The sequence below is a fragment of the Aythya marila genome (genome assembly GCF_965140915.1).
Source record: "Aythya marila genome assembly, chromosome: 3".
Lineage (NCBI taxonomy): Eukaryota > Metazoa > Chordata > Aves > Anseriformes > Anatidae > Aythya > Aythya marila.
This window is the reverse complement of record NC_139044.1, coordinates 104,307,767-104,320,904: the sequence shown is the minus strand read 5'-3', so window position 1 is coordinate 104,320,904 and position 13,138 is coordinate 104,307,767. Positions and strand designations below refer to the sequence as shown.

The 13,138-nt window shown below is 45.4% G+C and overlaps 1 protein-coding gene across 1 annotated transcript; it reads left to right on the top strand.

Moving 5' to 3' along the window:
• The first annotated feature begins 1,013 nt into the window (after nucleotides 1–1,013).
• Nucleotides 1,014–13,002, top strand: PDIA6 (protein disulfide isomerase family A member 6). The gene is made up of 13 exons (XM_082757425.1): nucleotides 1,014–1,088; nucleotides 3,450–3,591; nucleotides 3,914–3,971; nucleotides 4,675–4,801; nucleotides 5,293–5,399; nucleotides 6,518–6,651; nucleotides 7,069–7,183; nucleotides 8,111–8,251; nucleotides 9,491–9,575; nucleotides 9,666–9,738; nucleotides 10,779–10,937; nucleotides 11,706–11,802; nucleotides 12,516–13,002. The coding sequence occupies exons 1-13, from the start codon at nucleotides 1,055–1,057 to the stop codon at nucleotides 12,582–12,584; spliced, it is 1,341 nt and encodes a 446-aa protein (XP_082613551.1). The 5' UTR covers nucleotides 1,014–1,054; the 3' UTR covers nucleotides 12,585–13,002.
• Nucleotides 13,003–13,138: the final 136 nt, after the last annotated feature.

Sequence of the window (13,138 nt, the reverse complement as noted above, 5' to 3'; positions counted from 1 at the left end):
GGGGAGTTTTAGGTTGAATGTTAGGAAGAACTTCTTCACTGAAAGGGTTGTGAGGCACTGGAACAGGCTGCCCAGGGAAGTGGCGGAGTCACCATCCCTGGAAGTCTTTAAAAGACGTTTAGATGTAGAGCTTAGGGATATGGTTAATTGGGGACTGCTAGTGTTAGGTCAGAGGTTGGATGATCTTGAGGTCTCTTCTAACCTATAAATTCTGTGATTCTGTGAAGACTGAGAGGGGATCTCCTCAATGTGTATAAATACCTGAGGTGTGGGAGACAGAGGGACTTGGCCAACCTCTTCTCAGTGGTTTGTGGGGACAGGACAAGGGGCAATGGCCACAAAATGGAGCCCAGGCAGTTCCGCACCAACATGCGGAAGAACTTCTTCACGGTGAGGGTGACGGAGCACTGGGACAGGCTGTCCAGGGAGGCTGTGGGGTCTCCTTCTCTGGAGATATTCAAGGCCCGTCTGGACGTCTGCCTGGGCAGCCTGCTCTAGGGAACCTGCTTTGGCAGGGGGGTTGGACCTGATGGTCTCCGGAGGTCCCTTCCAACACCTACAATTCTGCATGATTGTGTGACTTTCTACTTTTATTTGAACTTTTACACACAAGCTTGTGGCTTGCAGAGAACGTTTTGTTGAGTCTGCTTTTCACAAGAAAGCCACTTGGGCTCAACATTCCGTGAGATTTCGCCTCACGGCGAGGCTCTACAAACGGGACAACACGGGCTGCTTTAGCCTCTACTCCCGGCCTATACCGAGCCCCACGCCCCCTCTCCCCGCTCTGCAGGGCGGAGGCAGCCCCACCACGGGGCCGACTCCGGGGGCGGGCAGGGAGGACATCTCCCCTCGGCCTCCGCCCCGCCCCACCCCGCCCCGCCCAGCCTCCCTCACCCCAGCTCCTCCCGACGCGGCTTCCCCCTATTGGCTGCGCCGAGTGCGCCCGCGCCCGCTCCGCCAATCAGCGGCGGCCACGGCGGGGACAGGCGGTGGGGGAGTGGGCGGGGCTTGCCCTGAGGAGCGGCGGCGGCGGCGGAGGGAGCAGGGGGCAGCCATGGGGGCGCGCGCCGCGGGCCGCCTCTGGTGGGGTAGGAGCCGCGCGCCGGGGAAGGGCGGGAAGGCGCTGAGGGGAGCGGGGGGGCCGCCATTTTGCGCGCCCCCCGCCGCCATTTCGGGGAGCCCCCGGCCGCCATTTCGGGGGCCCCGGGCGGTCTGAGGGGGGCTCCGGCCGCCATTACGGGGGCTCCAGGTGGTGGGGGGGGTCCGGGGAGGGGTTGGGGGCGTGATAGGAGCCCAGGCAGCAGGAAAAAAATGCTTGAATTATGTTATTCTACTTCTAAAAGCTACTCTCGTCTCCAGTAACTTGTTTTTTTTCTGTTTGTGTTTTCTTGTTCTGGGATATTTCTTTGTCTATACCTTGTCTGGTTGCCCTGAGTTGGGCTTAAGGACTGTAGGAAAGAAATTAATGGAAGCCAAAAGGAGGAGGCGCAGGGGAGCTGCGCTTCCTCTCCCGCTCCCGCTGTTGCTGGGCTGAATAAATCCCTAAATCCGCTCAGCGCTCCCCATTGCAGCCCTGTGTACAAGAGCTGAAGGTGCAGGTAATGCCCAGCCGCTGAGGGGAGGCTCTCGCCCTATCAGGGTGAGTTTGGGCCTCAGAAGGTCCCTAAGGAGGGAGTTCACGAAGACGAGCTTCAGCAAAAGCTTTCCTGCCCAGCTCCTCAGGCTTGGAGCTTGGCTTTTCGATGGGAACAAGTAATAGCATTGTGGAGCCACCTTGGTTGGTTTCACAATGCTCCTGGCTGTGTAGTTTGCTTACACTGGAGAACAACTTTTGAAATTAGATTATCTGAGGTTGGTTCTACCCCTAAGAATCAGGCAATCCCAGGTTCGCATTTTCCTGGCTTAAAGGATTGTAGGAAAATAATCTTTTTATTTTCTAAAAACGAATTAAACTGTGCATATTTCACAATAGGAAGGAAAACTATACTGCTGGCTTATGGGTCAGAGTTAAAATAAAAATCAAAATGCAGTGGTATGTGCCTAGGTAAATTTTACCACGTGCTACCTTGTGTAAGCTCTCTTTGGCATATTTTTTGCATGAGGCAGAACTTGTCTATTTGAAGTGTCTGAGAGCTGACAGAAATGGCTGGGTGAGCTCTGTTTGGTTTCTGAATGTATTTTGCCATAGGTCTCTTGGGTGATGATAAAATACACTGGGTTAATTTTAATAATCTCTTTCCATTGTGTGAAGAGTTTCTGTTGGGAATGGCTTTGGCATTCAAGTACCGTTTTGCATCCTTGTGCTCTTACTCTGCCCCGGCGGCAGTTGTTACTGTAGGGCACCGTAACATGCTGTGACAGCCACATATCGCCCTAGAAGCTGCTTGATCTGTGCTGATGAAGTGCTGCTTGTGTGTGGGCAAACTGAAGGGACAGAGCCCATATAACAGGGAAATCCGGTGGTGGAAACCAGCTGGGATCACCCTAAAAGAGGGCTAGAAGAGCCTGTTAGGAGGGGGCGTGGAGCGCTGGGTGAGGTGCTGGCTTGCTGTGGGGTGATTCAGCCCTGACCTCTGGCTGAGCAATCTGAAAGATGTTTTTTCTTTCTGCTTCTCTCATCTGCAGACTACACATAATGAAACTGCCTTTTTTCGAGCAGGACTGTTAAAGCGTAGGTGATGCTGTGCAGTCTGTGTGCCGTGTGCTGCAGAGTTTTGCATCACTGAGCCATATCTTCAGTTTTGAAGAGAGACAAGGTGCAGCTTGCCATGCGAGTTATTAACCACTTGCAAAAAAAGCTAACTATTTTTTCATTAGTTCCGACTTCAGTGTCTGAGCTTTTACTCCCCTGAGACTTTGGTGGGTTAAGAAAATCTTCTGCTTTATGGACTTTTTTACAAAGATGCTTGTCTCTCATAAAGTCAGGTCTTAATCCTCAGACAAGGTAGAAGGAAGGATTGTGAGGTTTTACTTGGAAAGCCTCAAGTAATAATAAGATACAGAAGTGACCAGAAGTAAGAAATGTTTTAACAGAGGTGCGGGCAGTTGGCTTAGGAGGTCCTATGAGAAAACTGAGAAGGAATTGTAGCCGATCTTGGGGGTCCACATGGAAGTCCTGCCTGTCTGGTACCAGCAGAAGTTAGGGTTGCAGCTTTGACTGAATGTTCTCTGGAGATCCTCAGCTTAGCAGGAGTCCCCCGTGCTGTAGGCACGGAGAATATATTACATGATCCTCTTAAACTGTGATTTAACTGGGGAGGGAGACTGCATATGTTGCCTTTATTTCTCTTTCGTCTGGTGAGGCCGGAGTTCCTCACCACCCCCCCCCCCTTTTTTTTTTTTCTGCTGACGTGAAAGCTTGCTTAGGGGAGGGGAGATGATTTAGTCATGGAAACAGGAGTGCCATAAATGGTCTGTGGGAATGCTGATTGCTTTGCTTTTCGTTCTAGGCACAGTGAGCTGCACATTGTTCCTGGCAGTTAACGGTCTGTACTCGGCCAGCGACGATGTGATAGAGCTAACACCAACCAACTTCAACAAGGAGGTCATTCAGAGCGACAGCCTGTGGCTCGTCGAGTTCTACGCCCCATGGTGAGAATTACATCAGATGTAATCAGATGGGACTGTGTGTAAATCTGGATTTTGGTGCTCACATTTACATATATTTGGAAAGCCAGGTAGCTTGTGAGAGCAGTGTGTGTATGTATGTATATGTATCTGTATAATATATATATATGGAGGGTTTTGGCTTTTTTAAAGTTGTCTGATCAATTATGTGATGTGGCATAGCCCCTTCACCTCTTCACGGGTAGAAATCTTTTGTTTTGCAAACCCAACAAGGCTGCTTTCTGCTTCATCAAATAGTTCTGCAATCTGAATGAATATTATTATTTTTTTTTTTTCCTTCTAAAAGGTGTGGTCACTGTCAAAGACTAACCCCTGAGTGGAAGAAAGCCGCAACAGCATTAAAAGTAAGTTTAACTTTTCACAAATGCACTTGCGGCAGAGGACTGAGGAGAATCTGTCTGTTTTTCATCTTGCTTGGAAACGTGGTGGCAGAATGGAAATACCCTGAATCGTAGCCCTTCAATTACACTTGTCCTGCTGTGGAAGTAGCCCATAAAAGGTGACACACAGGCACTTAAAAGTTCACTTTTTCTAAAAAGCCATTCAATTGTAGAAGGAAGCAAGTCAATTTTGTCCCAGCAAGTTTCCATTACTGTTTTCCAGGTCTGCTTCTAACAGCACCACAGGACTGTAGAATCCAGCCATCTCCCAAAATAGCACGTTCATCTTTTCTTCCTTGCTGTCCTGTTCCCTGCTACTGAAATACAGGAACAGGGTGAACTGAGTATTTGAACACAGCTTTGTAAGCTGTTGGTGATGAGTTTTTCTTTCATTACAGAAACCTTAGTCATTCAGTGATGTGCTGAGCTCTTTCCTATATAAAATACATATTCCTTTTTTTAAGGGGGGGGAAAAAAACTTTAAAACTTAGGATAAAGAAAGAAATGAGCATCAGAGGTGTTCCCTAGTTTAATGCTTTTTGGGTTACAGCAGCTTTCAGTGACTCTTCTCTTAGCTTCCTAATAACTGTCTCCAGCAAGTGCAGAGTACAAAATGTGTTAAATGACTGTTGAAAGCTTGCCTTAATTTTTGTTTTTACTTCCATAGGGCGTAGTGAAAGTAGGTGCAGTAGACGCAGATAAGCATCAGTCCTTGGGTGGACAGTACGGCGTCAGAGGGTTTCCAACTATCAAGATATTTGGAGCCAACAAAAACAAAGCAGAAGATTATCAGGGTAAATGTGATCCTGTTTCGTGTGCTGCACAGCTAAAAGCATCCCTGAATGCAGTAATTGTGCTAGCTGCTAGTGCCGTCTTGTGTTGCAGTTCCTCCCTGTCTAGTGCTTTTAGTAACGGGGAGAGACAGGTGGGTGGGATTTGCTGGCCGAGTTGTGCATATTTTAGTTCAGGCTGGGTGTCCCATCAGCAGTTCTTAGTTGGTGGAGCTTGATGGGCAGCTCCGGAAAATTTCTCCTTCCCTGCTGTTCAGTGGAACTCACCCCAGTCACCCCCTCCATCAGATAAGGAGGATGTTTGAAAAGCAGAGCGAGAGTGAATCCTTGTGTTGTGAGTCAACAACGTCCCACCACTGGTGCTGTATTGCTCACAGCCCAGTCCTGCTTGTCCTAAGGAACCCTAGGGAAAGAATGTGTTCCTTAAATTTGTAATTTAGTCAGCTTTAGACTGGCTTTTTGGTGTTCTAATCGTTCGTTTTGCCGTGTCACAGGTGGCAGGACAAGTGATGCCATCGTTGATGCTGCCCTAAGTGCTCTTCGGTCCCTGGTGAAAGACCGTCTCAGCGGCAGAAGTGGAGGATATAGTTCTGGGAGACAGGTACTTGGGGAAACGTGGCTGTGCTTTGAGCTGGAGGCTGTCCAGGGCAGGAGGCTGGGGTTGTGCCCCCTGTTTTGAGTATTTCTGAGGACAGGGGCTCCACAGAGACTGCACTCCCTGGGCAACCTGTGCCAGTGTTTGACCACCCACGCAGTAGAAACATTTTTTCATGCTTATAAATGGATTTCTTGGACAGACTGCAGCAGTTCAGCCTATTTGCAGTGCAGCTCACTGTCTCCTTATCAAACTGACACTTTTATGAGTTCCTGAAGGAGGATATTAGTGGAAACTGTGTCAGAAGCCTTAGGAGGTGAAGACAGGGACCATCCACTGCTGTGTCCTTATCCACCAAACTGGGCAGCCCTCAGAGGAAGCTGTCAGGTTGGGCAGTGTGGCTTTTCTATAGTAAACCTGACTACTAGTGAGTGACCTTTTTGTGTCCTTGGTATGCTTGGAAATGCCTTCCAGGAGGATTTGCTGTTACCTTAACGAGGGATTAAGGTGGTGTTGGAGCCTGCTTGGCACTGGGGCCACCCTTGCCTGGTCCAAGTCTAAGCTAGTGTTTTTTTTTTTCCTTGTTCTTAAATTTGGTAACGTTCTGCTGTAGTTGTCTTGCTGGATTTCTCCGTGAAGGTAAATTGAAACACTTCTCACTCATCCTACAATTTCTAAATCATCGAGTAAGTCTCTTGACATCCTCAGGTTGGCCAGATACAAGGTTTGGGTGGGCTGCACCGTGGGGTGTGTGTCCCACTGGCATCTTCTGTACAGAAGCAGGGCACAGAGGTGGCCCAGGTGGGTTGTGGAGGAGAGCCCTTCATTCCTGGACTGATCTGGGTGTGAAGAACTTGGGAAGCATTCCCACGTGTTCCTGTTAGTCAGTTTGACCCAAAAGCTGTTTTTAATAGAAGATTTTCTTGCTGTTTCTTCAAAGTGCCATGGGAATAGGCTGCGTATATTTGTTGTCAGTTCTAAAATGGGAAAGTTGTATGACCTAACGCTGCCTGGTTTGTATCGAACTCAAATAAAGAGCGCTTGGTGCAGCATGAGGTGGGAGAGCTTGTGTGGGAAGCCCATTTTGGCTGCTGCTTATGTGAGGGTCTGTTTGTTTCTCACAGAGCAGAGAGAGCGGAGGTGGAGACAAGAAGGACGTGATTGAGCTGACTGACGACAGCTTTGATAAGAACGTCATAAACAGCGACGATGTGTGGATGGTGGAGTTTTATGCCCCGTGGTGTGGGCACTGCAAAAAGTAAATGAGTTTGTTTGTTTTGACGGTTTGGTTCCCATTAGTGCTCATTTATGTGCAATACCCTTAGGTCCCTGAAAGGGACTTTAGAAAAACACACTTCTGATATACCTATAAGGTGTTTTCATCAAAAATGTGTGGGCTTCTCCAGCATAGAGCACCTTTGATGCTGTTCTGGCTGCTCTCTCCCTTAGCAGTAAACTCCCAGTTACCAGCGGGAAGGAGATCCAGAAGTTTGATTAACCTCTTCGCTCCTTCAGATGGAGGATTTGAGTCTAACTTTTAATAATCCAGCTGGCTGTCTTGTCCTGCAGGTTTTTATTTTCCCTCTGTGTGATGTATGCTCCATACTTTTGGAATGTGGTATGCTTTCTCTAACCCTGAGAGGACTTTGAGCACTGATAATCTGTTGTTTTTCAGTCTGGAGCCAGAATGGGCAGCTGCTGCCACTGAGGTGAAAGAACAAACCAAGGGGAAAGTAAAGTTGGCTGCGGTAGACGCGACAGTCAATCAGATGCTGGCGAGCCGGTATGGGGTGAGTGTGCCGGGCAGTGGTTATCATTTCCTTTCCGTCCCTAGTAAGTCAGATTTCCCTTCGGTCTTACCAAACTGATTGCAGCCTGGCACCACTTAGATGTTTTGTTCTAAAAATGTTGGCACATAAAATTTTTACACAATGAATTCATTCCTGAACATCAGTAACAACGTAAAAGGGGTGAGAGGGAAGGAAGAAACCTGTTGGTTGCTGATGAAGAAGGCTGTTCACTTCCATAGCATCCTGAATAGCCTTATCATTGTAGTGAGAGGTCTCTCCTTTCACACCTGTATGTTTTCTGGGTGTCTCCAGAACACACACGGGTGGCTTTGAGCCACTTACCAGGGATCACTTCACCAGTGGGACCCAGATCAGTTTGCTGTGGGCCCAAACAAACTGGTAGTCTTGATTTTTAATATGGTGTGAGGGAACTTACAGTGTGCTGCTTAGGTTCCCAGTAAGCGTACGTGGCTGGCAATAAGCAAGAGCACTGAACAAATTGTATTTGAAGCGTAGCAGGAGGGAGCCTAAGGTCTGTCTGTCTTTTTTTTTTTCATGTTTTTGATTTTTCCATGTAGGCACAGTGCTGTTTTGCCAGAGACTTAAGTGTGAGAAACTAATGACTAGGGTTATGGTAGTCCTTCTGTAATTAACGTGCAGTGCTTGGTATCTCTGAAGGGAGATGGAAAGCCTTGCTGCTTTATCAGTCCTAAAACTTGAAATGGTATTTCAGCAAGTAGGTACTATTTTGAGTTGTTGCATAAGTAGGAAGCTACAGAATTGTTAAAGTTCAGTTGTAACATGTTGCAAGAATTGATTCATCTACAAGTTAAATCTCTTCTTAATCTGGGATACATCAGGGTAGCCGATGCCTTCCACCACAGATGACCAGATTTACTGAGTTGGTGACTTAAACTTCTCTTGCAGATTCGTGGATTTCCCACAATTAAAATCTTCCAGAAAGGAGAAGACCCTGTTGATTATGATGGTGGGAGAACCAGATCTGATATTGTTGCTCGTGCTCTGGATCTGTTTTCTGATAATGCACCACCACCTGAGCTCTTGGAGGTACCTCTACATTTTTTTTTCAAATTGCTTTTTCCATTATAACCTTTGTAGCGTTTTCAGAGGACTATGTTGACTGTCAATAAAACAGGATGCTGCTTCTGTACCATTTTTGAGACAGAAATAGTGAAGGATAACAATTCTGACCACTTTGCTTTCGGTTCTTTAATTCTGTGAATTCACTGTGAATCCGCTGTTCACTAAAAGACTCAGAATTGGTACAGTGAAGGCACTGACAGCGCTGGTACCGTTATGCCTGAACCCTCTAGGGGAATGAAGGAAAAGCTGAGTGAAGAACAAGACGGTAGGGTTTTAGCATCTGTATGCTCTCCTTCAGGAGTTGCATGAAAATTGACCCAACTTGTGGTCCAAAGGATTCTACACTCAGAATGGTGATTTCTGCTTTTGGCTTGGTGGGGGTAGAATGGAAATGGTGATCGAGAGCAGTTGTCTCCAGAGTGGGGCATGTGGACCTCCCTGGGTGTGCTAAGACATTGAGGTATGGGAAGAAAAACTTTTGTACAATTAATGAAATAAATAAAAATACATATTCTTAAATAGTGCTTATTTCACCCTTATCCTTTTTTAATATCAATTCTTTGCATACTTTATTATATGCATAGGGTATTCGTACAATAGCAGGTGTATGTTAGTTGTGTATTGGGGCTGTGTGCTGAAAACATATTTTTTACTGATAGAGTGTGGAGTCAAAGTTCGGTGACCACTGATCTGCATAAATGTATTGATTCCTTTGTTTTTTAAGGTGGTAGATCAAACAGAAGTGGTATTGCTCCATCAAATGTCAGCTAAATTTCCCTGTGTTTAGCAAATGCTGCTCCCTGCTGGCTCTCCTTATGCTAACAGTGTGAACGGGAACTGCAGGCACAGGCATATGTTTGGGTGTGCAGTCTGCGGTGACCTGCAGTGAGACCAGCGGTTTGTTTTACACAAGCCCTGGTTTAAGGGCACAAATTTTGAGCTAGAAGTGGCATCTTACTGTGTTCCCTCCAAGCCTTGTTTGATACTGCTTAATTTGCTCCAAGTCTTAACAGAAAGCTTTGTGAACTCTTTGTAATTAGCCTTACCTTGGGGGACAGGGAAGTAGGTGGGGCTTGCAAGCTTTTGTGTTATTTCAGATGCTTATTACTGGGTAGGATGGAGTCGGTGGTTGCTGGAGGGAAGTGCAAACACAGCTGGGTAATCAAAAGTCTTCTGTTGACTTTGTGTCTCTCTGTCTTCTAGATAATTAGTGAGGATGTTCTGAAGACTACCTGTGATGCTCATCAGCTGTGCATCATTTCTGTCCTGCCTCATATTCTTGACACAGGTAAACATACAAGCAAGCAGTCTTCTATATGAACTTGTCCCTTAACGCACGTAGAAGTGTGTTTAATTTTTAATTCTGTCTGACAAACAGGAGCTTCAGGGAGGAATTCTTACCTGGACGTCATGTTAAAAATGGCTGAAAAATACAAAAAGAAGATGTGGGGGTGAGTGGCATTGTGGCCTCATGTTTTTGGAAAAGATGTGGGCATTTTTAGAGGTAATGGGAGAGAATCTTGTATGGTAGTGATTTATCTGCAGAGAGCTGTTCCTGGATCCTCTATCCTGGTATTTCACTAACTGTGCTGGGGCTGGAGGTGCCTTGTGTCACTAGAATAAACAGCTGTATTTTTCTTGTCTCTGTGCATCTCTCAAGCCCTGCGTTTACAAGAGATATCCAAGCATTAATAAATCAGATTAAGCATGTTATACTCTTATCATGAATGTTACAGTACTTTGGGGCAATATTTTGGACTCTTTCAGGGTCTTGCTGATGGCTAAGTCTGTCAGTGTGCCTGGCATTCTCAAAAAAAAAAAAAAATAAATAAATTGCTAACAGTTTTCATGTTCCTGAAGGAGCAGGCCAGCAGGTTCAGCCTTTTTGCTCCTCTCTAGAGTGCATGTTGACCTCTCTGGGAAGTGAGAGTTGTTCTGACACTGACTGCTGTGAAAAAGGGGCAAAACGGCTTGAAAGCCTGGAGGAGAAATGCTGAGATAAGCTGGTTCCAAAGGATCCTCAGCAGACTTGTCAAGCATTAGGGGAACTGAGTCCTGACCAGTGAGGAAATAATACTGGGTGAATGGTTGTTTATCCAGTCTTTGGCAAGAAATCTACAGTGGTACCTAGGCAGCACTTTGTCATGTTTGAGACCTGTGACTTGAGCCATTTTAAACATTGCTTATTATAGGTGCAGCTGCTTGTTCAGGCTGGTAGTGTTGTTCTTGCCTTGGAATGGCTTAGGTGGCTGTTCTGATTCACCAGAAAATAGCTGGGACTGGGGCTGGGCTGTTCAGGAGGGGCTTCCTTCTGTTTGGTGGTTCAAATCTGGGACCCCAATACTCCCTGCTGACTGGAATAACAACTAGGGATGGGTTGATGCTGTTGAGGGCAGTTCAGAACCCAGTGCAAACTCTGCAGGGTGTGTGTGACTCTAAAACAAGGGCAATACTTATTTTTAATTACGAATTATCTTATGTTTTCCTCCAGGTGGCTGTGGACAGAAGCAAGCGCTCAGCCAGACCTTGAGAGCTCTTTGGGGATTGGAGGCTTTGGGTATCCAGCAATGGCAGCTATAAATGCTCGGAAGATGAAATTTGCCCTTCTGAAGGGATCGTTCAGTGAGCAAGGGATCAACGAGTTTCTCAGGTATTAAATCTTTATTTAAGTGAGGCAAATCTTTGGATATCCGGTGCTGTGTCTCTCTGGACCAAAATCAGGCTGTCACGGATGAGATGAAACTTGCACAGTTAAATATAAAAGGCATTCACTGGAGAAAGGGAATGATTTCAGTGGGATTGCAATTACTAAAGCAGTCTACATTTGTGTGACAGGTACTGTTAGGAAGTTGGCTGTTTAGAATTTATTGGTAGTTTTGCAAAGACTTTTGAAAATAGCTTGAAAACAGAAGTGAACTCCGATCTTGAAAAATTCTGTTTCTCTAATAAACTGGTAAATTGGGATGTGGTAATCAATGCTGTTTAATTGAAATGGCGAGATCTGGTTAATCATTAGTAATTGGGAAGTTCCTAATTTGGGAATTGCTAGCAGTGTCATTTCACAACTATATAAATGAATCTCAATCAGTGCTGTTGAGGTTCTTGAGGTTTTGCCTATTGCTAGTCATCTTTCTGGTCCTGTGCCACATCTGATTTGTCCCTGAAAATGCAAAAGGATTGATCAGCTCTTCAGCTTTTTAACGTTAAGCCTTTAAAGCAAGCATAAACTAGCAAGTGCAGGATGGGGTGCTTCACAGCAGGAGCTGGTTTTGTAGCCCTTGCAGCCAGCAGAAGCTTAAGAGTCCACTTAAAAGAAACTTGGTCTCGAGCTGTTCTAAGGTAGGGTTGAACCAGACTGTTCAGGTGGATGGAGACTGGAGAAAATTCTTAAAATTAATTTTTACTTGTCTCATCTCAGGGAACTGTCTGTTGGTCGCGGCTCAACAGCACCAGTGGGTGGCGGAGCTTTCCCTAAAATTTACACAGTTGAACCTTGGGATGGCAAAGATGGTGAGGTAAGAAAAGCTCTCTCTGTAAAAGTGCTGATGCTTTGCAAGGTTCAGAAGCAACTGGGCAGAGTAAGAACTAGTAGTGTGAAAATTGTTTTTTAATAAGAATGATCTTGGTGGTCTGGTGGCAGGATTTAGATCATGGGAAAACAGGCAGCAGGTTGATTGTCTGACACGAACATGGCACTTCTGTCAAGCTACTAGGATGCAATCTAAAAGTTCAGTTACTTGAGACTGAAACATTTTACTGCCCATACTGAGTAAGGAAGGCATGTATGCCTGCAAGACCCAAACGTTGTGGAGATTTTGGTTAAGCGATGTGTTGACCTTAATGTTGGAAAGTTTGTTAGCCCCACACAGTGACTGTGTTCTTGTTTAAAGTTCAACGCTGCTGTAAAAATCAGTTACTACCATGCTTTGGTCAATTTAATGGTCAATTAAATGGTCAATTAAAATATAGGCTATGGTAGTAGTTCTGTTACATGGTCTATTTGTATTTGACTTTATCTGGAGTATATATAATTAGTAGAAAAAGTTCTTTTTCTAGTCTAAATTTTGATCAGTTATCCATTGCTTAATACCACTGAGCTCTTAGGAATGAAAAATAACAGGAGGGAGCTTTATATTGAGGATGAAGAAAGAATCAAAGTCAGTAATGTTTTGGTGTTGTGTGTTGACAAACATTTGCTCAGAATTCTGGCTTTTTCGCATTTTCACAGCTTCCAGTTGAAGATGATATAGATCTCAGTGATGTGGATCTGGATGACTGGGATAAAGATGAGCTGTGAGAGATCTTCAGGAGACTTCTTTTCTTGGGAGAGTTTGCGCAGCAGTTTGCAACCTGGTTCCCATTCAGATGGATATTCCAGTGGCCTTTTTATGGAGAAGTAGCGCACGACACACTGTGCTACGTGATGCACTGCAGCAGTGAACTGTACGCAACTCAAGAAAACATTGCAGAAATTCTATGAATTGTCATAACCAGTAAACTTGATTGTATTCTGTGTAACAAATATTTTGAGGACAACATGGATTTTTTTTTTCTCTGAAACATCTTGGGGTTTATTTTGTTGATGGTGTGCTGTTTGAGTGTTCCTGAAGGCTGTTAGTGTAACCAATTTTAAATGTGATTTTTTTTTTTCTTTTCCATGGAGGTGGAACCTGGTCAGCTTCTGTTTCAAGTAAAGAATAAAACGATATTTTTGACACACAGTGTTAGTCTTGTACAGAGTGACAGAGGTGCACATGGTAAAAGCTATCCTGTTTTGGGTGACTCTTGAAAAATGAATGGCAGAAGAGAGCCTGGAGAATGAGGGAGTCCTAAACCATACCTCCTCGCTGC

What these genes read in the sequence shown, in the direction of transcription:
- PDIA6 (XM_082757425.1), top strand. Translation starts at nt 1,055, where the DNA reads ATGGGGGCGCGCGCCGCGGGCCGCCTCTGGTGGG. An exon ending in GATATAGTTCTGGGAGACAG is followed by an intron (nt 5,400 to 6,517) that starts GTACTTGGGGAA and finishes TGTTTCTCACAG; the next exon opens with AGCAGAGAGAGCGGAGGTGG. An exon ending in GGGATCAACGAGTTTCTCAG is followed by an intron (nt 10,938 to 11,705) that starts GTATTAAATCTT and finishes GTCTCATCTCAG; the next exon opens with GGAACTGTCTGTTGGTCGCG.